This window comes from Zonotrichia albicollis, chromosome 2 (genome assembly GCF_047830755.1).
Source record: "Zonotrichia albicollis isolate bZonAlb1 chromosome 2, bZonAlb1.hap1, whole genome shotgun sequence".
NCBI classification, from domain to species: Eukaryota; Metazoa; Chordata; class Aves; order Passeriformes; family Passerellidae; genus Zonotrichia; species Zonotrichia albicollis.
In genome coordinates, this window is record NC_133820.1 from 517,159 (window position 1) to 539,704 (window position 22,546).

Sequence of the window (22,546 nt, forward strand, 5' to 3'; positions counted from 1 at the left end):
TGCACTGTCTGGAGAGGGAAATGGCTTTTTCAGGAATAGGAGAGTCCTTGTGTTTGGTAACCCGTGCATTACAGCCTGCAGGTAAAATACTTTAAACCACTTCCCCTTCTTATTGCACTGAAGTAACAGACATGGATAATGAGGAGAACCCTTGCTTTGCTCTTCCTAACAATTCTCCAGGATCAATTTCCTAAACCAAAATACAAGGAGCCAAGAGAGATTAAATGCAGACCTGGCCACAGAAGAAGCTTAAAAACCAGCAGAAAGGGCTGCTTGCTGGGCGAAGCACCTCCCCTGGACAGGGCTGTCCAGAGACAGGACAGCAGCTCACCCATCCCATGCTGTTTTCTGCCCAGCTGTCCAAGGAACAGCCCCATGGTCAGGAGTGGCTGGAGAGGGGCAGTGAGCAGGCTGTGGGCTGATCCCTGAGCTCTGCACAGCATCTGAAAGCATCTCTCTAGGAAACTCCCTCAGTCTGCCAGCTAACCCCATTACAAAGTGCATGAAACTGCATTTCCTGCCTCCCACTGCTCCCCTTTCCCATATCCCATGTGTCCTGCAAAGCCAGGGATGGAGAGCCAGCAGCTCCCATTTCCAATGTAAGGAACAGAACCACAGGATGGTTTGGGTGGGAAAGGACCTTAGAGCCCATCCAGTGCCACCCCTGCCATGGCAGGGACACCTCCCACTGTCCCAGGCTGTTCCAAGCCCTGTCCAGCCTGGCCTGGGGCACTGCCAGGGATCCAGGGGCAGCCACAGCTGCTCTGGGCACCCTGTGCCAGGGCCTGCCCACCCTCACAGTCAAAAATTCCCTCCTAACATCTAACACTCCTAAAATGCTCAAGAGAAACAGCACCAGGACCCTGCGGGCAAAACAGTTTAAAACACTTCCCGTTCTTATTGAGCTCCAGGCTGAGCCCCTTCCCAGCTCCCTCAGCCCTTCCTGGTGCTCCAGCCCCTTCCCCAGCTCCCTTGCTCTTTTTTTGGACATCAAACCTTCCTCTGACCCACCTCACCGCCAAATTCTGGCTGCCAGTCTGATCCCGCTGCATAGTTTCCAGAGCACACATCTGAGATGCCGTGTTTACAGCACTCCTCAGCCCAGGAACAGCCTCAGGCCAGTGCCCATCCCAGGTGTCCTCCTGTCTGTCTGTCAGCTCCAAGTGCCTGGGGCTCAGCCAGGAGGCACACGTGTTCCTTGGGAAGGTGCAGGAGGAAAGGGCACACGTGTGCCGCGGGTCACGCTGCGCTCTGCTCCCTGCAGGAATGGCACTGGAGCCAGACAGGGATTACTGAGTGCCAGGGGCTGGGCTAGGGCAGATCCACGAGTTACACATGGATCCACGGTGGGAGGCACGGCCTCTCCCAAGGTCAGGGAATTCCAGGCTTGGGGGCAGAGGATGTTTCAGCCCTGTGCCTGAGTGGGTTTGTGCCCAGGGATGGAGGGTGAACAGATCTGTGTTAACAGGCCACAGTCCACCCTGGCACTGCCACCTGATCCTGCTTCCCAGCAAGGAAATCACAAAGATCCAGCAGATCAAGAAGAAACAACACAACTAAGAAAGGATTTTTCTGGCAGCTGCTGCTGTTGGCATTTTTGGATAAATGCTGTTTTTGTGAATCTGCCCAAGGCTGTGTTATTTCTAATTCACACTGAAGGTAAGTCTATGTATACACAAATATTAATTATTCAGAGTAAAACTGGTTTCCATGTAAGTTTCTTATCCTGTTGCAATATTCCTAGAGGTGAGTGAGGAAAAATATCACTGCATTTGGAGAGGGAGCTTAGCCAAGGGCCTGGAGTGCCAGGACAAGGGGAATGGCTGCCCAGCGCCAGAGGGCAGGGCTAGATGGGATACTGGGAAGAAATTCCTCCCTGTGAGGGTGAGCAGGCCCTGGCACAGGTGCCCAGAGCAGCCGTGGCTGCCCCTGGATCCCTGGTAGTGCCCAAGGCCAGGCTGGATGGGGCTCAGAGCACCTGGGACCGTGGAAGGAGTCCCTGCCCATGCAGGGGGTGGGACAAGAGCATCTTTGAGGTTCTTTCCCACTCAAACCATTCTGGGATTCTGGCATTTTATGGAAGAGTTTATCAATGCTCTGATTTTCCAAACCTATCCTCTAGGCCCCAGTGTGTGGAAGACAAGAGCTGGGAAGGACCCCAAGAATGGGAAGCATTAGCTTGATGTCATGGAGAAAACAAGGAAAAAACAGAGAGGTTTTGTGAGGCTCTACAAAAGTCTGATCCCTGGGAGGTGTGACAGCATCCAGGCTGAGCCTGACCTCAGGGCCCCGTGCTCTCTCAGCAGGAGCTGTGACAATGCTTCTGTCCCCAGTGCTGCCAGCCCCCGTGCTGGGGCTGCCCAGCTCCACAGCCCAGCACTGCTGTGTCACTCAGGGCAGGAGGGAGGGCCCTGCAAGGCCAGCAGGGATGTCTGCCAGCTGCCAAGTGCGACAGGGCCCTGCTGCGACCAGAGCACAGCTCGGCTGTCAGCCCTGCTGTCACGCCGGCTGTTTGCTGGCCTGTGCACAACCAAACCAAGGCCACATTTAGAAGCTGATGTCCCGAACTAAAAACAAAACTATGAGGAAGCATTTTTTTCTGAACTCTATGTATTGGCAGCAGTGAAAAACTGGTTCTTCGCAGAGGGAATGTGATGAACAAGGCACAACCAAATCCTGTCTCACACATCCCACAAGTGCTGCAGCAAAGGATTAGTGCCAGCCAATCCTCAAATCAAGTGCTTTGAGATCAAAATATCCAAATAGTGCCTTGCCAAGATTTTACCTAATTAGTAATAATTTGCAAGGCTGTAGTTCCAGCCACTCAGCTCAGAGCTGCAGAGAGGGAGTTCAAGGCAAGCTGGTATTAGTATTAAACCAGAGGTTTCTGTGACTTCAGAGCTATCAGAGCCTGTCTGAGTCTCTTTTGATTCATCAGGCAAGCTGTTCCCAGTGACATCAATGTCCCTTGAAGGGTTTGTTTCAGAGGTCACACAGAGAGGAACTAAAGCATCACCCTATCTAAGAGTGGTAAACAAACAGCCCAGGTGCTGCACACCCAGATCCACAGCACAGCTGGGGCTGGAAAAGGATCAGGAATTCCAGAATGGTTTGGGCGGGAAGGGACCTTAAAGCTTGGCTCATTATCTTGTGCCATGGGCAGGAACACCTTGCACTGTCCCAGCTGCTCCAAGCCCCATCCAGCTTGTCCTGGAACATTTCCAGGGATCCAGGGGCAGCCACAGCTTCTCTGGGCACCCTCTGCCAGGGCCTCTCCACCCTCACAGGGAAAAACTTCCCAATATCCAATCCAAATCTCCCCTCTTTTAGTTTAAAACTGCTTCCCCTTATCCCATCACTATATGCCTGAGTAAAAAATCTCTCTCTTTTTATACCCCCTCTTTATGAACTGAAATTAAGATAAATATGTAGATGTTGGAGCCACAAACCTCTGACAGTAAATAAACCCTTATGAACATTTAAAAAAAGAGCAAAACCTCAGCAATCCACAGCTTTCCTCAAGCCATTCTACTGCTCCCTGGGACACAGAATCATCACAAGATCCCTCTCCAGGAACCCCCTCCTGCTGCAAACTCCCTCATTTCATCCTGATCTAAAAGAGATAATCTGAAGTCTGTCAATCACAGGTTGGAACTCTCAGAACCAGGCATGTCACCTCACACTAAAGCACAAGGAAGTGCAGAGTGAGCACCTGCCACTCCCACTGACCTGATGGAGCAGCATTTCCTGAGCCTGCTGGTTGATAGAGAGGCATACAGGATCACAGGGAACACAGCCATGGATGTTAAAACCATCCTCACGGAGAGAAGAGCTGTCAGGAACATTCCCCTGACACTGCTGGAAGCCATCACACCTAAGCTGAGTGCTGGCAGGCAAAGGAATGGAGAACTTTTGTTCCTGCCTCAAGGGATGGACTAAGCTGGACAATAAAGGCAAGGGCATCCCATACTCACTTTTGGAGGGGTGGAAGGATGGGAAGAAGTAGAGCAGAGCAGTCTCATGGAGGCTTCCATCTCCTGGGGTGGAAGGAAGAAGTTGGGAACAACCCCAGGATCAGATCTGAGCAGAGCTGTTTAGGAACAACCTTTGGCAGCACGCAGAGGTCCAGGGGTGGAAAAAGCCTCAGCTGTTAACAGGTCCCAGTAAATTTCATTTGTTTTAACCAATATTCCACTGTTCTGAACACTTGGTTCTCTCACCTGGGCTTGCAGAGCATGAGACACTGACTCACTTTAAAACAACACCTCACCAACTGGCAGAGGACTTCACCCTGCAAAGATTCCAGCACTCAATTCAAGATTTGTAATTTGTGCAAGAAACATTAGGAAGTATTTTAAAAGCAAAATAAAGCATGTTTCTTTTGATACAGGAGAGACACAATAGCTCTAACACACGGGGGAAAATAACGCGGAGAGAAAATGCAACAAGACATGTGGGAACTACCCAAAATAAAGTGACTCTCACAAATCACAAAATTTGTTGGCTGCAAGTTTCAAGAAAGTCATCACTACAGTGTGTGAAACAGTGTAAGGGGGTCCTCCAACACCCTCCCAGATCTCCAGCCTGGATTCATTTCCCAGGGAAGTTTCACACAGCACATTTCTCTGTCCCGAGGCCAGGGAGACGCTAACTAAGCAGCAGAGTCACCGAATGCACCAGTGTTTAAGAAAACATTTCAGTAAAGGATACAAGGTGACTTTTTGCTTGATGGGGTTTTCCGAGCCTTCCACTGGCTCCTCACTGCTGTCATCTGGGAAGCTCTCGCTGTTTCTTTCCGAGCCAGCTTGGGCTGATACACTCTGAGCACAGTTCTCATCAGAACCACTGCCTTCCTTGCCTTGATGACCCCCATTTACAGCCTCAGCATCCTCCTCCTCCTCTCTCTCAGTGCCTTTTTCATTGCTCACACCCATGTCTCCTGGGGATGGCAGCAGGTCCTTGGAGCCTGCATGGAGCTCCACACTTCCCTTTATGGTCTGGAAGTCTCCTGCTGCTGTTCCTGTGTGGCTGTGGAAGGTCTGGAAGTCTCCTGCTGCTGTTCCTGCACTGCTGTGGAAGCCCTGGAAGTCTCCTGCTGCTGTTCCTGCACTGCTGTGGAAGCCCTGTAAGTCTCCTGCTGCTGTTCCTGTGTGGCTCTGGAAGGTCTGGAGGTCTCCTGCTGCTGTTCCTGCACTGCTGTGGAAGCCCTGTAAGTCTCCTGCTGCTGTTCCTGTGTGGCTCTGGAAGGTCTGGAAGTCTCCTGCTGCTGTTCCTGTGGGGCTGTGGAAGCCCTGCAGGTCTCCTGCTGCTGTTCCTGTGTGGCTGTGGAAGCCCTGGAAGTCTCCTGCTGCTGTTCCTGTGTGGCTGTGGAAGCCCTGCAGGTCTCCTGCAGCTCCCCAGGGGCTGCTCCCACCCACACGGGGGCTCACGGGTGGGCTCAGGGCGCTGGGCAGGCCCTGGCTGTCCCCTTGCAGCATGCTGGACAAGGTGCTGCTGTTCCCTCTCTGGAAACACCCCACATCTACGGAATGCTGCCCTTCAGGCCTGGGCTCCAGAGGCTGCAGCTCAGCCCCCTGCCCTGTTTCGGAGATGATGCTGGACCAGGGGCTCGTCCTGTCTGTCATGGTGGTTATTTCATTCAGAGTTCGTGGTTCTATCACATCTTCTTCATACTCCTCCTCGCTGTGAGGCTGGGTGGCAAAAGCACCTTCATTTTCCTGACCAAAAGGATGCTGATCCTCAGGGACCACGGGGCCGAGGAGCTGGTGCAACATGTGTCTCCCAAACACGGCTCTGCCCGCAGGGCACGGCTGCTGCGCGTCCCTGGGAATGCTGGGCACAGCTGGCACCTCCAGCGGGCCCTCAGGAGCTGCAGGGCTGCCTCCTGCCCCCTGCCAGCCGGGCACAGCCGAGGCGCCCCGCTGCCTGCTGCTCTCCTGCTGCTCCCCACAGGCTGCCTTGCTGCTCTTAGTCATGGTCTGCAAGTCTGCTTAACAGAAAACAGCATCAGTGAATGCATGGAGCAACAATTCAGCTAAAGTCTGATTGATGTGGGGTTTGGGCACCAAGTCCCAGGTGTAAGGATGGCTGGGAGCTGAACACGCACAGCTTTGCAAACATGTGAGCATGTTCTGCTCTGCCACCCACTGACAAGGCCAGGAGAACAGAAATGCTAAGGGAAAAACAGAAGCATTCAGGATGAAATTAACAGGAACTTTTACAAATTCTTTAAAAAGCCACATCACTTATTTTTGCTCCCCAGTGAGCAGATCCTATTCACTGCTTGCATCCTTTGAGAATTGAATTCACCAGTGTTAGGTAAAGCGACCAACTGTTCTGAGGCAAGTTCTGATCCAAGGCAATGGTGGGGGACATTTGGAAAGGGAGAAGGAAGAGTCTGGAACAGACTGTAGAGGAAGGCATGTAAAAAAGCAGTAAAAACAATTGCTAAGGATGAGAAAGGACATAGAGCAAAACCTTGGAGAATAAAGAGCAGGAAAAAAAGAGAAGATCAAAGCGGCAGAAGAGTGGAAAATTCTGGCGTAAGAGGGACGTGCCCTTCATCTCTTGGAAATGCTGCTTCCCTGCAGGAAGCCTGGGCAGAAAAAGCATGGAATAACTTTCCAACCGGCAGCAACTGTAGCTCTGGGCTCCAGTTTATTCTCTGCTCTGGTAAGTTATTTAAAAGCACCAGCAGGGATTGGATTTCCTTGTCACTTTGCTACTCACAGCAACAACTCACCATTGATGAGGCTGCTGACCTGGGACACCAACTGACTGGATTTTTCCAAGAGATGGCAGCCTTTGGGATCCCCTTCTCTGCCCATGGAGCCCTGATGGTCACTCTGCCGCTCCTCATGGCCTGGCCTGGACGTGCTGAAGTCGGGAAAAGACCTGGTCAGCTTCTCACTGAAGTACCTCTGAACCTCATCCAGCTCACTCAGGTTCTTTCTGCAAGCAGTGGTAAGAAATTGGGTCAGAGGGGGAAAATAAGCCTGTGGCAGCTGGGTTTAGGCTGGGTCATTCTAGCCAATAACAGGTAAATATGCAGATAAAGGATTAAACGTTTTTACTGAAAAGCAGATTGGTAGGCAAGTGTTGTGGGTGCTCTAAGCGAGAGGATAACACTCCAGAACAAATCCTGACTTGGCTGTGAAACCTGGGCTGGAAGCTAAAAAAAGAACTAGTTCTAAACTTACTTAATCAAAGGAATTGGATTTGAGATGACCTTCCAAGAAAAGTCATAAAGCCAAGGATATTACTTGACTTATGGCTGAGTTTGATAAAAATCTAAGGACTGCTTTGTGTAAAAGATCTAGGGATTCTGAGATACATTGCTTGTGTAGGGATGAAATACCCCAGGAAGTCTCTTTCATTCCTGCATTCCCACAGATAATAAACACTAATCTTCTGAATTTATACCTCATTTTAACCTAGAATCTAGTCAGTGAGGGGTTACAGGGGTTACCTGAGCAGGGTGAGGGGCTACAGGAATTACCTGAGCACACTGAGGGGTTACCTGAGCACAGTGAGGGGTTACCTGAGCAGGGTGAGGGGCTACAGGAATTACCTGAGCACACTGAGGGGTTACAGGGGTTACCTGAGCACACTGAGGGGCTACAGGGGTTACCTGAGCACACTGAGGGGTTGCAGGAATTACCTGAGCACAGTGAGGGGTTACCTGAGCACACTGAGGGGTTACAGGGGTTACCTGAGCACAGTGAGGAGGTTACAGGGGTTACCTGAGCACACTGAGGGGCTGCAGGAGTTACCTGAGCGCGGTGAGCAGCGCGGCGCGCGAGGCCAGCGGTGCCGTGTCCCTCCGGGTGGCGTGGCACGCATTCCCATTCCTGTCCTGCCGCTGCAGGGATCCCTGCAATCTCCGTGGGCTGCCCTCCTGCCGCTGCAGGGATCCCTGCACTCTCCGTGGGCTGCCCTCCTGCCGCTGCAGGCACTCGTGGAAGCGGCGCACGTTCTGCATGTGCTCCTCGTGCCGGGGGGGCTGTGTGCCAGCGGGGCCCATCCTGCTGAAAACAGCCCTCTGTTCAATCCCAAAATCCAGCCTGCAGCCTCCCACAGGGCAAAGTCTGCCACCTGAGAGCAGCCCGTGTCTGAAATCCACTAAAGAGCCACCCGTGGGTGAAGCCAGTAATTCCAAATGTGCACAGGAACGGCATTTGCTGCCCCAGGTTTGTGCCAAAGCCAAGGTAACAGTGGGGCTGGCAGACAGCTCCCAAGGCCGGTGTTCAGAGCCCAGAGTGGTGGCACCCAGTCCCTCCAAACCTCAAAGACACAAATGGGGAGAGGATCGTCTCTGCAGGCTAAACAAACAAATAATAAACCAAGCCACTCTGGCTCATCTGAAGGGACAGAAAGCAGAATTACTGCAGGATGTCTGACAGTCCTGCTCCTGTAATATGCAATACTGCAGCCTTTCACCAGCTACCATTCACTGGTCATGGGCAGAAATTAGGGCAAAATAGAGGAGAGGCATCAGGAATACTCTATCTAATTTACACTTACTAAAAATAAAACCAAATACAGACACAATCCTCATTCTTATCAGTACCTGGATAAAGTACCTGCCAGCTTTAACAAGGGCACCTTTTTACCAATGGTAAATAAATTATTATTTATTTATTTACCATTTACCAATGGCAAATAAATCCTTATTTACCAAGGTGCAAATGAAACAAATCAGGAAGTATCAGTGACAAGGAAAAGAACATCTGGGCTGTGCCAAAAGGAACCTGTCCCAGGACTGCTTCCTCCTGCACCTCTCTCCCACTGGGAAAGGCAATGCCCACTAATTTTTCAGCCCAAACACAGTGGGCACACTTTGACAAGGTGTACCATTTCTCCAGTAGAGCCAATTTGCTTTAGAGAAGCATTTCTGAGACCGAAAAATAACCAAAAAGTTGTCAGCCTGTGGACTTACTGCTCTCGAGCAGGAACGCTGACTTCCTTTGACAAGGAGTTCAACATCTGCGTGGACAAGTGTGCAGAATTACTGGGACATGCTGGAAAGCTGACCTTCACCTGGCATGGAGAGGAAAAAGGAACACTCTACATGAGTCTTTCACAATAAGAAAATAAGAGAAACTCAGGTACTATCCTGCTGATCTAAAAAACCTCAGGCTTTCTAAATAGCTTTACGTTTTCAAATGATTTCCCAGCACTGAGCCAAAGTACTATTTCACAACACTTTCATTTCAGACGCTTTTGTTAACTCCCCCACGCTATCAAAGAGTAAAGTGATGGAAAGTAGGATAAAGGCTGCCTTACAGGTCTATAACACACCAAAGCATATCTGGGGAGCCTAGAAAATAAAGAAAAACCCAGATAAAAAGCAAATATCCCAGAAAAACAGATTCTTGCCAAATTGGATGTTTCCTAACCAATGAAAAGTTGAATCTACTGTATGTTTTTGGGTACCAGCTGTCACCCAAAGCAGCAAACAGATCTAAGCCATGCTCCCAGACATCCAAATGCACAGAACAGTCTCTTAAAGAAAATGAAGCAACCACAGAGAGAAGCCAAGGGGATGCTCATGACCTGGTTGAGGTGCTGCAACCAGCACTGGCCAGCAGCTACCATGGAAACCTGGCGCAGAATTCCTGAGGAATCAGGAGGTTTTTAAGCAGACTGGTCCATGAGAGTGCTGTGAACTGTCTCGGGAGCCCAGAGTGCTGGCTCCCAGCAGTGCAGTGGGAGGGCAGGAGACGGAGGAACGTACGGCAGAGCTCTCCGGCTGGCTGCGGGCCCTGGCCTGCCGCTCCTCCCTCAGGCTGCTGACGCTCTGCAGAGGGGACACGGCCACCTTGATCTGCCCCCGGCACTGCCCGCTGAAGTCGGTGATGTTGTACCAGCCGCACACCAGCTGGAAGCCCGAGAGCAGCGGAGAGAGATCCACGGCCGCAAACCCGATCACGCGCTCCGACTCTGGGGAGGAAGGACACCAACGCGCTGACATCAGCATCAGGAATGCTAAAACACAGCCCTGGGAACACGGCCTGGGGGCACACAACATCCTGTCCAACAGGGGGACATGGTCTGGATGACCTGGGTTCTGTTCAGCCAAAAATGTCCCTGCAGAACAGAGAAAGCCCAGGGCAGGCAGAGGGACGGGCAGGAGAAGCACTGTGAGCACTCAGTGCTCTGGCTACACAGGAAGGTTACTCTGGAAGCAAAACCAAACAGCACGAGAAGGAAGCAGGTAAGAATTTCTTTCAGCAGGAAAATCCAACATCTAAAGCACTGTTACAATAAAACCAGAGAGAATACAGATGAACTAAATCTTGCAAGATGATTAATGGGGGACAGGAGGATGCCAAGGGCCAGGAAATGAACAGGTATTTATCTCTAGCATTCTTCTTGTACAAGGCAAAAGATGGCATTACAATTCTGCTCTCCTATTCACTTAATAGAATTAATTTTCCTTGCATGAAATACAAGGAACCTTAGGAAGGGGATGCAAAAAACACACTCCTCTTAGTACTGCACCACAAACTTTACCTGCTTTATGCCACACTTTGAAGACCAAGGTTTGCTGTGGATCCAGGAGAAGCTCTTTGGATAATCTGTTAGGAATAAAAACCATAACATTTTATGCAAAGCAGGGAAAAGCAGTAAAATGCTTCTGAGGTGTCAGTGCCATTTTATCTACCCAGACAAACCAGTTTCTTTCTGTACTGATGGGGACAGGAACAAAACAAACCCCAAATTACTGAGCCTCAATGTAACACATCTCTACAGAGTTTGGGCTTCTGCTTATTCAATAAGTATTCCCCTCTCCTCACTCTTGCTGTACATTTGAAAGATAGGACAAAGAAATTGTGAGGGAACAGATATATAGAAATAGTTTATTTCATGATTCAATAACACAGTGACAGCAAAGCACTGGGGCTATGGTTCAAAGCTGTAATGTTTGAAGTTCAGTGCTGGAAATAAAAAATAAACACATGTAGAAATGAAGTGTTAAATGTAGAACAGTTTTTAGGTTCTTTGAAGGGGCTCAGATTTAAAACACTGGAGGAGACACTAGATTGGATCACACAGGTTAATTCCTGAATACTGCCATGTACGACTTGATCTGCTGAGGTGCCTTGAAGCAGCCAAATAATCTTTTTTCATTTAGGCTCAGATATCCAGGTCTGAGCTAGAAAGCCCCAACCCTCATGTCCTTTCCACAGCTGCCTGGCTGCCAGATGTGGGAGTGTCTGTGTGAGCCCCATCTCTCACCGTGCCTGCTGCTGGAAGTCCCAGACTGGTGAGTCTGTGTTTGCCACCACGGGGGTGGTGACGGGAGCCTCTGCCCCAGCCACAGCAAAGGACACGCAGCTGCTGGGGGCGGCCACCTCCCGCTCCGTCAGGGGACTCCCTGGAATTACACAGAACTCAACACACGCTTCTTAATTAACAACAACAACAGCAACAAAGCCTAAAGGCAGTTCAGCAATTAAGATCACACAGCTGGCAAAGAAATCCACCATCTAGAAAATACTCCTTTTCACTGGTGGAGCTAATAGCATGTTATGTTTACGATGGAAGCAAACATTACATGAACCTTTCACAGAGCAGAAACTGGAATACTCAAGGCAGAAACAGAAAAATCATTTGCCCAAGGTCATCTAAGAAGTCAGAAGTAAAGCAAGGAATACAACCCAGGTCCCGAGGACCCTATTCCAGTGCTTGAGCTACTCTCCATGCTGCAAGACAAAAATATATAAATATTTCTGCTTTATATCATCAAAAACTTTGCAATAACAAACAAAATTGCACCAGTTTTTCAAAGACCATGGATTCCAGAAGATTCTAGAATGATTATAAAAATGCATCTGCAGGGCTCAGATTCCTTTAGAATTACATACCTTTAAATAATGGTTTGCATTTGACTCTTAGCTGTGTTGTCAAGGGAAGAAGAGCTGAGTACAGTGAGCCAGCTTTACAAATTTATTATGTGCTAATTTGCAGGAGTCTGTGAGACAAGGGCATCTTGGGGTTCAGTTAGTCAGTGCTTAACCTGGAGTTCAGCTATTCAGACAGTGCCTAATTACAGAATTTGGCTGTCATCTCTAACAGATAGCATTAAGTTATTTCTATTTTGGAGTTTATTCAGGAGGACAGGCTGTGTAGTTCAGCCTCCTGCTTCCCCTGTACTTACACAGTGATCGGGGCTGCAACACCACGAAGCCAAGTTAAAAATCCCTCCCTGCCATTCACTGTGCTGGAGCAGGAACAGATCTCAGAGGGAAACAAAGAGTCAGAAAAACAAGAAAGAGAAAAGAAAGGCAGCAAAGACAGAAAAGGGAGGGAGTGTGTGTGTGAGGTGTTACCTTTCAAACTGAGATGCATTGCTCTCTCCACGAGGATACTGACAGCAACCGTGTTTTCCAGAAACACCACGTCCTCTTCCTGCGGCTGGCCATTGGTGATCCCTGAACCTTCAACATCCACCTGCTGTTTGTCAGAGAGCTGCTGGCCCAGAGCAGGGCTGTCCCCTGTGCCTCCACCCTCGCTGCTGCTGCTGCTGCTGCTGCTGCCCTGCTCAGCACAGGGAGCTCTGGGCACGGCAGGGGCACTGGGAGCGACGCTGACGTGGACACGCACGGCGGCTCCCGCCAGGTCTGCAGCATTGCACCTGAACAGGGGGTAAACACCTGCAGGAGAGGGCACAGACAGCCAGGGACTGAGCCACGGCAAAGGCAGGAGCCTGGAGAGCAGCAACAGCTCCTGCCAGGTCTGCAGCATTGCACCTGAACAGGGGGTACACGCCTGCAGGAGAGGGCACAGACAGCCAGGGACTGAGCCACGGCAAAGGCAGGAGCCTGGAGAGCAGCAACAGCTCCTGCCAGGTCTGCAGCATTGCACCTGAACAGGGGGTACACGCCTGCAGGAGAGGGCACAGACAGCCAGGGACTGAGCCACGGCAAAGGCAGGAGCCTGGAGAGCAGCTGCTGCAGCTCATTCCTGCAGAGACCTCACACGAGCCCAGCAGAATGAATTTTGATTCCCAGTGTAATTTCTATGTGAGTATCACCCAGAAGTATAAGCCTGGAAACGTTAAAAACCATGACCAATTCCCCAAATTTGGTACACCTTCATTTTCCCCCAGTCACTCAGATTAGGGCACATTAACTTCCTGAGAGCCCTGGGAACAGTGACTCTGCACAATTTCAGATACGCATATGGAGAATACAACATATACCCTGCATAAAAATTAGTTTTAACTCTTGTAATGTACCTTAAATAAAAGCCTATCAGTCCACAAAGCTCATTGTACAATGAGTACAATGTAGATGACAGAAGCCATAAACTAAAACACCAGCTCCACCTCATGGAGGGGGCAGAGCCCTGGAACAGCTGCCCAGGGAGGGCCTGCAGCCTCCATCTCTGGGGACACCCCAAACCCACGTGGATGTGCTGCTGTGGCACCTGCTGCAGGTGACCCTGCCTGGGCAGAGGGTGGCACTGGTCATCTCCAGAGATCCATTCCAACCCTGACCACCCCGGGACTCTGTGCAGGACAAAACAAACCCATGAACATTTTGTTTAAAGTGACTAGGGAAGGAAGCACATTAAATCGCCAGCAGGGAGGAATGGGATGTGACCCTGAGTTTCAGGGACTCACCACTGACACTCAGCGCTCTCCTGGATCCCTCTGCCAACGCCGCCAGGTCGACGTAGGCAGATCCAATGAGACGATCTGTGTCCAGGGGTCTTTCCACCTCATTGTCCTTTCCATAGGCACACCACACCTGGATTTCCAACCTCTCCTCCCTGAAGAACCACAGCAGCCCCTGGCTCCTCCCGAGGGTCACCGTGCTGGCTTTCCCGAAGCTCACCGTGACGCTCTCCATGTCGTGGCTCAGCTCTGGCCGCCGCAGCCACGTGCAGGTGGGCTCCTGGTTGTACAGCTTGTACCTGAGGTAGCAGCGGGTGCTCTCGTGCAGGTGAGCCTGCCCTGGCAGCAGCACGCAGCGCAGGGGCAGCCACAGCCGTGGCGTGGAGACGGTCACGGCCACCGGGCCGGCGCCGCGCTCCCGATCCTCGCGGGGCCCCTCGCCGCTCCAGCCCAGCAGCCGCGCCGCCTCCAGGACGCGCTCCCGGTCGCCCTGGTGGGCAAAGGCCACCGAGAGCTCCAGCCCTCCCACAACGGCCTGCAGGGCGCTCGGGCACTGTGGGGACAGCGGCGCCTCGGAGAGGGTCACTGGGAACCAGCCTGAAACACCTGCGGGAGCACAGGGCCTGTTAGACTCGTCCCAGCTTCCCAAAAACGCCACTGAGGAACAGGCACCTCTCCGGTCACCAACCAAGGACCAGAACGCCAAATAAACCTAGGGCTTAGTTCTCGTTTGGAATTTTAATAAATAGTTTCTAATCTGAAATGGCAACAAGTTTCTGGCCTTCTAAAAACCTCAACAGCAGTTCTGATCCCAAAGGATTTTCCCTTCATTAACAACACCCATCTTACAATAACACTATATCCCTGGGATACCCAATTATAAAATTACGTGTTCTCATTTTTTTCCTACTTCCTTCCCATTAAAAACAACCTCAAAATTTTGGGCTGGAGAAAATGAGAAATTCACTGAAATTAAATCAGAAATAACCAAGGCAAAAAATAAAAACATTGTTATTATAGGGTATAATAATCCCAAACTAATACTAGATAAAGAAGATCAGTAGGGGACAGATATGTGAATAATTTTTTCACAGAACTTTCACAGAATTGTCTAAAGTGGAAGGGACTCAAAAGGAGTATTGGGGTATTTCATATACAGTTAAAAAACCCAAAAAACAACAAAAATATTAAATCCTGTTTCTTCCTAATTATCTAAGACTTTTGTTTGCAGCTTTGACATTTTAAAAACAGTCACTGGTCCTGCACTAAACACTGCAACTCATGGACCTGTCATCCTTTTTGGACTTTCTATCTAGAAAATAAACAACACTGAATAAAGTCCTAAGGATTTTAGATGCTGGTTTCAGCTGGCATGGAGTTAAATTTCTTCATAGTAGCCCCAGAATATTCATTCAGCCACCAAACATGCTACACCCCAAAAAACAGATTTTCAAACAACCTTTATGTGACTTTCCTAATACTGGATTTTTACTGAACACATGGGGAACATCTGAAAAAATTTTGGTCTAAAAAAACCCAGAAACTCCCCCTAAAACCAAAACAAGCCCCCCGAAACAGGAATGTAAATAGTTTTAAGGAATTGCAGTAGCATTTACACAGAATGTCAGCAGCACAGCACTGCTGTGTTACCTGATCTCCTTGTCAGCAGGTCTCTGGTCGGGATCGTGACGGTCCCAAGAAGATAATCTCGGCATGTTCTGTCAGCCAGCTTGTCAGTGGCTGGAAAATAAAATGATTTTGTAAATACACCCAACTGGCAGGGAAGGTTTAGAAGTGATTGACTGGAGGACAGCAGTAAGAGGTGAGCTTCATCACTGGGAGGTTCAAAACCTCTTTGCACAAGGGGAACAGTCTCTCCCAAAGACAATTCAGATAATTACATCTATTACAACTGCAGAGTTCCCTGCACAGGGCTCTGAGCAACCTGACCTGCTGGAAGATGGCCTTGCTCATTGCAGGGAGGGGTAGTTCAAGTACCAACCCAAATTATACCATTATTTTATGAGATTTTTTTTTAATTCACTAAAATTAAGGGGATCTCTGCACCAGTATTCAATCCTTGCCCCTGCTGTCCTTACCTGACTTGGCGCTCTGATGGTAGACGGAGAATAAAACGCTGCCAGACTGCAGGAGCTCCCCCAGAGAAGAGGCCTCCCCGGTGCTTCTGTGGGTGACGAGCGGGCAGAGGAAGCTCAGGCGCTGCCCGAACTGGGGGCAGAAGGAGCCGGGCACGGCCCGCGTGCGGCGCGCCCGCGCCGGCGGCAGGAAGGACGGCAGCGCGCACACGTAGGCGCTCACCCCCGCCCCTGCCTGGTCCCGCACACGGGGGCTCCTCTGCGCCACAGCCCTGCAGCCCACGGCGGGGAGAGGAGAGGAAAAGAAGGAAGAGAATGCAGATAATGAACGGGGAATCTAGCAGCCAACATGCTTAAACACAGGTGAACAGACGGGACTAACAGTGAAGGTTCTAAGGCAAAATTCACGCAGGCTCTGGCTGCATAGCATTTGCACCTTTCCTTTCCATCTGAACATACCAGGGACAGATACAAAATGGCAAGAGGAACTCATGAGTTCATCACTAGTGGCTGTGCTCTTATTTGTGGTTGAGAAGGTACTCAGCACCTTTAAGGATTCGCTGTCCTGTAGAAAAACTTCCCTGAGAACCGGCTCCAGAAAGAAGCCAAAGGTCAGGCCAGATTATTTTTACAGACCAAAACTGACCAGCAAAAGGAGTAATTTACAATAAACCAGACCCAGGTATTACTCAGGTCATACACCTGAAGAATGAAGGGTCTGAGGTCACTCCATTCCCTCACCATACGATAGTGATCCTCACCTTTCAGGGTCTGCTTTAGTTAGGATGGACCAGGGTCTCACAGCAACACTGAGAAAGGGTCAGGCCATGGCTCTGGAATGCCAGGAGCCACCCTTCTCTTGTGGAACTGACTCCCTCTATTCTAGCCCTTTCCCAACTCTGGAAAATCACGTATTCTGGAACTAAGTCTAGCTGATACCACACAGTGGCAGCAGAAGCCTTAAGGCGGGAAGGAAGATGCTTCATTTTCTAGTCAGTTTATTGAGGTTTTCACAGTGAAATGCAAGAAAACAACGCCAGCTAGCTTTTAAATAGCATCAGCAACAGTAGAACCAATGCCCAAATAGGTACCATCTTATATTAGCCAGTTTTTACATCAGCCTTTTGTGCAAAAAAAAAAAGTAGAAATGTAGGAAAACATGCCCTTTCGACCTGCATCCTTCTACAGAACAAATGCTACCACCCTGTACTGCAGCTTCAAGGAGCAGAACAGCTGCTGATGGTCTTTATAAAGTTATTGTCACTTTACAGCAGGACCTACTTGGAATCTTGGTCCCTGCAGATGGAAAACTGGCCAGTAAGAATTTGATCTAATCCCATGCCTCAGCCTGCTGCCTCCAGATAAGGCTGTTTCAAGTGAAAAGTGGTCCTTTTTGAATGAGGCCTTACCTGGCTGCTGCCTGCAAACCAGCTGCCCTGTGTATTTGTACAGAAAGAGAAACAGCTTGAGCAGTTATTCCAGCTGCTGTTTTCAGGGATCGCTGATACCTTACACTCACATCCAGCAAACCTGGGTTAATGAAAGAAAGGAAGGAAAGAAATGCTCAGTCCATAATGCACGTACATGCAACACGCTCAATATTCAGCTATATCTATTAACACAAAACCTACTCTATTAATGAGTGTTTTTCTGAAAGGATAATTCCACAAAACCACTGAGACAGGCAGGGCAAGAGGCTGCGCTTCAGCTGGGAGGCAGTGTCGCCCTCCTGTGGACAAAGCGCAGCACTGCAAGTCAAGGCCAGAGTGTCACCCTCCTGTGGACAAACAACAGCACTGCAAGACCAGGCCTGCAGTGTCGCCCTCCTGTGGACAAACAAGAGCACTGCAAGGCGGGTCCCGCAGTGTCGCCCTCCTGTGGACAAACAAGAGCACTGCAAGCCGGGTCCCGCAGTGTCGCCCTCCTGTGGACAAACAAGAGCACTGCAAGCCGGGTCCCGCAGTGTCGCCCTCCTGTGGACAAAGCGCAACACTGCAAGTCAAGGCCAGAGTGTCGCCCTCCTGTGGACAAAGCACAGCACTGCAAGTCAAGGCCAGAGTGTCGCCCTCCTGTGGACAAAGCACAGCACTGCAAGGCGGGTCCCGCAGTGTCGCCCTCCTGTGGACAAAGCGCAGCACTGCAAGCCGGGTCCCGCAGTGTCGCCCTCCTGTGGACAAACAAGAGCACTGCAAGACCAGGTCCGCAGTGTCGCCCTCCTGTGGACAAACAAGAGCACTGCAAGCCGGGTCCCGCAGTGTCGCCCTCCTGTGGACAAAGCGCAGCACTGCAAGTCAAGGCCAGAGTGTCGCCCTCCTGTGGACAAAGCGCAACACTGCAAGTCAAGGCCAGAGTGTCGCCCTCCTGTGGACAAAGTGCAGCACTGCAAGTCAAGGCCAGAGTGTCGCCCTCCTGTGGACAAAGCGCAGCACTGCAAGTCAAGGCCAGAGTGTCGCCCTCCTGTGGACAAAGCGCAGCACTGCAAGGCGGGTCCCGCAGTGTCGCCCTCCTGTGGACAAACAAGAGGACTGCAAGACCAGGTCCGTAGTGTCGCCCTCCTGTGGACAAAGCACAGCACTGCAAGTCAAGGCCAGAGTGTCGCCCTCCTGTGGACAAAGCACAGCACTGCAAGGCGGGTCCCGCAGTGTCGCCCTCCTGTGGACAAACAAGAGGACTGCAAGACCAGGTCCGTAGTGTCGCCCTCCTGTGGACAAACAAGAGCACTGCAAGACCAGGTCCGTAGTGTCGCCCTCCTGTGGACAAAGCACAGCACTGCAAGACCAGGTCCGCAGTGTCGCCCTCCTGTGGACAAACAAGAGCACTGCAAGACCAGGTCCGCAGTGTCGCCCTCCTGTGGACAAAGCGCAGCACTGCAAGTCAAGGCCAGAGTGTCGCCCTCCTGTGGACAAAGTGCAACACTGCAAGGCGGGTCCCGCAGTGTCGCCCTCCTGTGGACAAACAAGAGGACTGCAAGACCAGGTCCGTAGTGTCGCCCTCCTGTGGACAAACAAGAGCACTGCAAGACCAGGTCCGTAGTGTCGCCCTCATGTGGACAAACAAGAGCACTGCAAGTCAAGGCCAGAGTGTCGCCCTCCTGTGGACAAACAAGAGCACTGCAAGTCAAGGCCAGAGTGTCGCCCTCCTGTGGACAAAGCGCAACACTGCAAGTCAAGGCCAGAGTGTCGCCCTCCTGTGGACAAAGCGCAGCACTGCAAGGCGGGTCCCGCAGTGTCGCCCTCCTGTGGACAAACAAGAGCACTGCAAGACCAGGTCCGCAGTGTCGCCCTCCTGTGGACAAAGCGCAACACTGCAAGTCAAGGCCAGAGTGTCGCCCTCCTGTGGACAAAGCGCAGCACTGCAAGTCAAGGCCAGAGTGTCGCCCTCCTGTGGACAAAGCGCAACACTGCAAGTCAAGGCCAGAGTGTCGCCCTCCTGTGGACAAAGCGCGGCACTGCAAGTCAAGGCCAGAGTGTCGCCCTCCTGTGGACAAAGCGCGGCACTGCAAGTCAAGGCCAGAGTGTCGCCCTCCTGTGGACAAAGCGCAACACTGCAAGTCAAGGCCAGAGTGTCGCCCTCCTGTGGACAAAGCGCAGCACTGCAAGTCAAGGCCAGAGTGTCGCCCTCCTGTGGACAAAGCGCAACACTGCAAGTCAAGGCCAGAGTGTCGCCCTCCTGTGGACAAAGCGCAACACTGCAAGTCAAGGCCAGAGTGTCGCCCTCCTGTGGACAAACAACAGCACTGCAAGACCACGCCTGCAGTGTTGCCCTCCTGTGGCGAACCCCAAGCACTGCAAGCCTGGGGGCCAACTCTGAAGTTTTTGAACGTTTGAGGGTTTCCCCTGTTTAATCACTGATTTTTTACTCATTATGGTGTTAGTGAAAGCTGGGAGGAAAACCACTCCTGGTTGGTTTCAGTTGCCAACACAAATCCATATTTTTATTTGCCCTGGAGGCAAACAGACTTTTATAGAATTCGACAGAATTTTAAACAGAATCAAAACTGCTTTGGCTGGAAAAGACCCATAAAATCATAGAGCTAAATCATTCCTCCAGCACTCCCATAGCTACCACTCCTCCCTGTCCCTAAGTGCCCCATCCACACACTTGTTAAATCCTACCAGAGATGGGGATTCCACCATGGCCTGGAGCTGCCTGTGCCAGGACTGGACAGCCCACTAGGGAAAGAAATTTTCCCTAATATCAAAGCTAAATCTCCCTGGCACAACTTGAGGCCATTTCCTTTGTCCTTTGCTAACACACCATCACATACTGTTGTGCTGCTCAGATGTTTCCTCAACTGAACCTGGCTTTACCACCTGAAGGGAAAGCCCACAAGCCTTGCTCACCTGAAGACCGCAGATGAAATTCCTCTGAGGAATCACTCCGGGGCACCAAGGGAAGGTTAAAAGTTTGAATCCCTATTTCTTGGCGGTGCTGCAGAGTCACCATGGCACAGAGCCGTGACAAAGGCAGGGCCCCTTTGGCAACCAGCTGGTCTCTGACATTTGGGTAATAATACCTGGTAGGACACAAAAAACCAGCATCAACATTTCTCTCAAACTGTACAGAAGTCAACTCTGAGTGTCTTCAAAGCTTAATTAGCCTCCCCAGCTACGGGAGAAAAATAAATGTATTTCCACTGAAGAAAAGAATCATTAAGTGCTTAAGCAGATAATGCTACAAATACATACTTGCACTAGTCCTAACAAGTCAACAGGCAAGAACTCCACTAAAAGTTGGCATCCCAAAGAAAAACAAGAGAAGGATCTGGCACCAAATATTCTCTGCTTTCACTTCTCAGTAATAGATGAAAATACCTCTCTTGCAGAACAGATGTGAGGTACCAGATTGTGAATATAAAAAAATAACTCTAAACCTTTTTTTAGTGCATTACTTGGCTTCAGCTTCATCCTAAAACAAATTCTGGCACTGTATCTTACGAACAGCTCAGAGTAATTCTTATGTGACTTAGCAAATTTTAAAAAGCCTGACTTGTTTACTGCAGAATGAACAGATTATTATCTTTTTCCAAAGCTATTTGTCTTCATGGCTTCTGCTCTCCATTACTAATAATTATCTTCAGTAGCCAAAGAAGCATTTTGAATTTACAAAACACTTTTTATTACTTCTCTTGTACTCAGTGATTTGTATGAGGGAAAAGAGCAAATCCAGCACAATGAAATTATACTTTCAGGGTGCTATTAAGTAAAATTTAGATGCACCAAGCATTTAAACTACTTTTAGATTGTTATGCTGACTAAAAGATGGAAGAAAGCAAACTATTAACACACACTTTTTAAGTTATAAAAAGGAGTAATTAGGACTCTTGGTGGGGAATAAGGCTCACAGGTTTTAAGTGCAGATAGTCATCACTAAATGTTGATGAGCTTACCTTTTTTCTATTATTAAAAATATCCATTCCAGAGCCAGAGATTTTTCAAGATCAGATGTACCTCTATCAGTATTGCTGTGCTATCTACAAATAATAGGACATTGTTCTGTACCTGCACCAGACTTCAAACTGGATTCCTCCTGCTGCTGCTCCTGGTGACATAAATGCACTGACCAGGAGCCTCTGGACTGGGACATCAGCAGGAACCAACAGGGAATGATGATGTTCATCATTAAAGATGGGATCAGGGACACACAAGGTGGTAGCTGTTCTAAACGGCTTTAATGTGATGCCTAGAAGTCAAGCAGAACTGGTTAAAAGTGGTTGGAATTGCAGCTTTCCATCTTTTTCTGCTTGTACTAATTCAGGAGGTAGGACCCATGGACAGGGAGTGAAATCCTCCTGGGACAAGGTTTGCTCTTCTGAGCTTCATTTCACAAAGCTTTTACAAGCAATCCACACAGCCCCATGACCCTGCGAGCCACAGCCTGGGAACTACAGCTAAAGAGGCAGTACAGAAATCCCAGAGCACTTACTACGGAACCATTTTACTGAATGTCATTTTTTTTCAGTGGTGATGCAAAGCACACAACACTATGTTCTTTCCTACAATTACAATTATTTAAATATTCTTTTATAATCTGGATTTAGATTGGATATTGGGAAGAAATTCCTCCCAATAGGAAGGTGAGGCCCTGGCACAGGTTGCCAGAGCAGCTGTGGCTGCCCCTGGATCCCTAGAAGTGTCCAAGGCCAGGTCAGACAGGGCTTGGAACAGCCTGGGACAGTGGAAGGTGTCCTTGCCATGGCAGGGGGTGTGAATGGATGGGACTTAAGGTCCCTTCCCATCTAAACCATTCTGTCAATCCTAGTGATCGAAACTAAGCAACTCTTCTGTTGGTGTATCCATGAAAATCACAGAATTGTTATGTTTGGAAAAGGCCTCTAAGATCATCAAATCCAGCTGTTAACCCAGCCCTGCCATGGCCACCCAGCAAACCACATACCCAAGTGCCACATCCAAACACTTCTGAACATTTCCAGGGATGGTGACTCCACCACTCACCCAGCCAGCTGTGCCAGGGTGTGATAACCCTGCTGATGAAGACGTTTTCCCTGATATTCAACCTAAGCCTCCCTCAGCATGACCTGGGGCCGTTTCCTCTTGTCCTGTCCTCTGCTGCCTGGGAGCAGAGCCCGATCCCCACCTGGCTGCACTCACCTGTCAGGGAGTTGTGGAGAGCAAAACAAGCACCCTGAAAGGCCTGTGCATGTAAAGCCCTTGCTGAATTTCACTGTGTACTATCTCCCTATTCCCTGCAGACCCATTCCTGCACCTTTGTTGGACTAGCAGGCACAGCCCTCTAGCACCTTTAACCCTTTAAGAGAAGGTACCATGTGAAGAGATTTGGAATGAGGTCTCTTTTTCCCACTGGG

At 50.0% G+C, this 22,546-nt stretch overlaps 1 protein-coding gene and 1 long non-coding RNA gene across 13 annotated transcripts in view; one reads left to right on the forward strand and one right to left on the reverse strand.

Annotated features, from left to right (window-relative positions):
• The window catches only part of C2CD3 (C2 domain containing 3 centriole elongation regulator), a 39,237-nt gene that overhangs the window by 2,469 nt on the left and 14,222 nt on the right, over nt 1-22,546 (reverse strand). For 3 of the 12 annotated variants that reach the window (XM_074530192.1, XM_074530170.1, XM_074530271.1), the window contains 16 exons: nt 21,222-21,402; nt 20,064-20,236; nt 17,130-17,250; nt 15,724-15,992; nt 15,275-15,364; nt 13,631-14,230; nt 12,336-12,659; nt 11,242-11,380; nt 10,516-10,580; nt 9,737-9,942; nt 8,939-9,039; nt 7,773-8,027; nt 6,743-6,951; nt 5,248-5,989; nt 4,711-4,995; nt 3,975-4,080 (listed from right to left, as the gene is read on the reverse strand). In XM_074530192.1, coding sequence (XP_074386293.1) covers nt 3,975-4,080; nt 4,711-4,995; nt 5,248-5,989; nt 6,743-6,951; nt 7,773-8,027; nt 8,939-9,039; nt 9,737-9,942; nt 10,516-10,580; nt 11,242-11,380; nt 12,336-12,659; nt 13,631-14,230; nt 15,275-15,364; nt 15,724-15,992; nt 17,130-17,250; nt 20,064-20,236; nt 21,222-21,402 — 3,866 coding nt within the window. Of the gene's footprint in view, nt 1-1,961; nt 3,887-3,974; nt 4,081-4,710; nt 4,996-5,247; nt 5,990-6,742; nt 6,952-7,772; nt 8,028-8,938; nt 9,040-9,736; nt 9,943-10,515; nt 10,581-11,241; nt 11,381-12,335; nt 12,660-13,630; nt 14,231-15,274; nt 15,365-15,723; nt 15,993-17,129; nt 17,251-20,063; nt 20,237-21,221; nt 21,403-22,546 lie in introns of those variants that run through there. The other 9 variants (XM_074530232.1, XM_074530222.1, XM_074530210.1 and 6 more) reach the window with 9 other exon arrangements.
• LOC141726042 (uncharacterized) lies at nt 6,831-12,517 on the forward strand. The gene is made up of 3 exons (XR_012577520.1): nt 6,831-6,963; nt 8,682-10,216; nt 11,193-12,517. It is a non-coding gene; the product is annotated as an uncharacterized LOC141726042 (long non-coding RNA).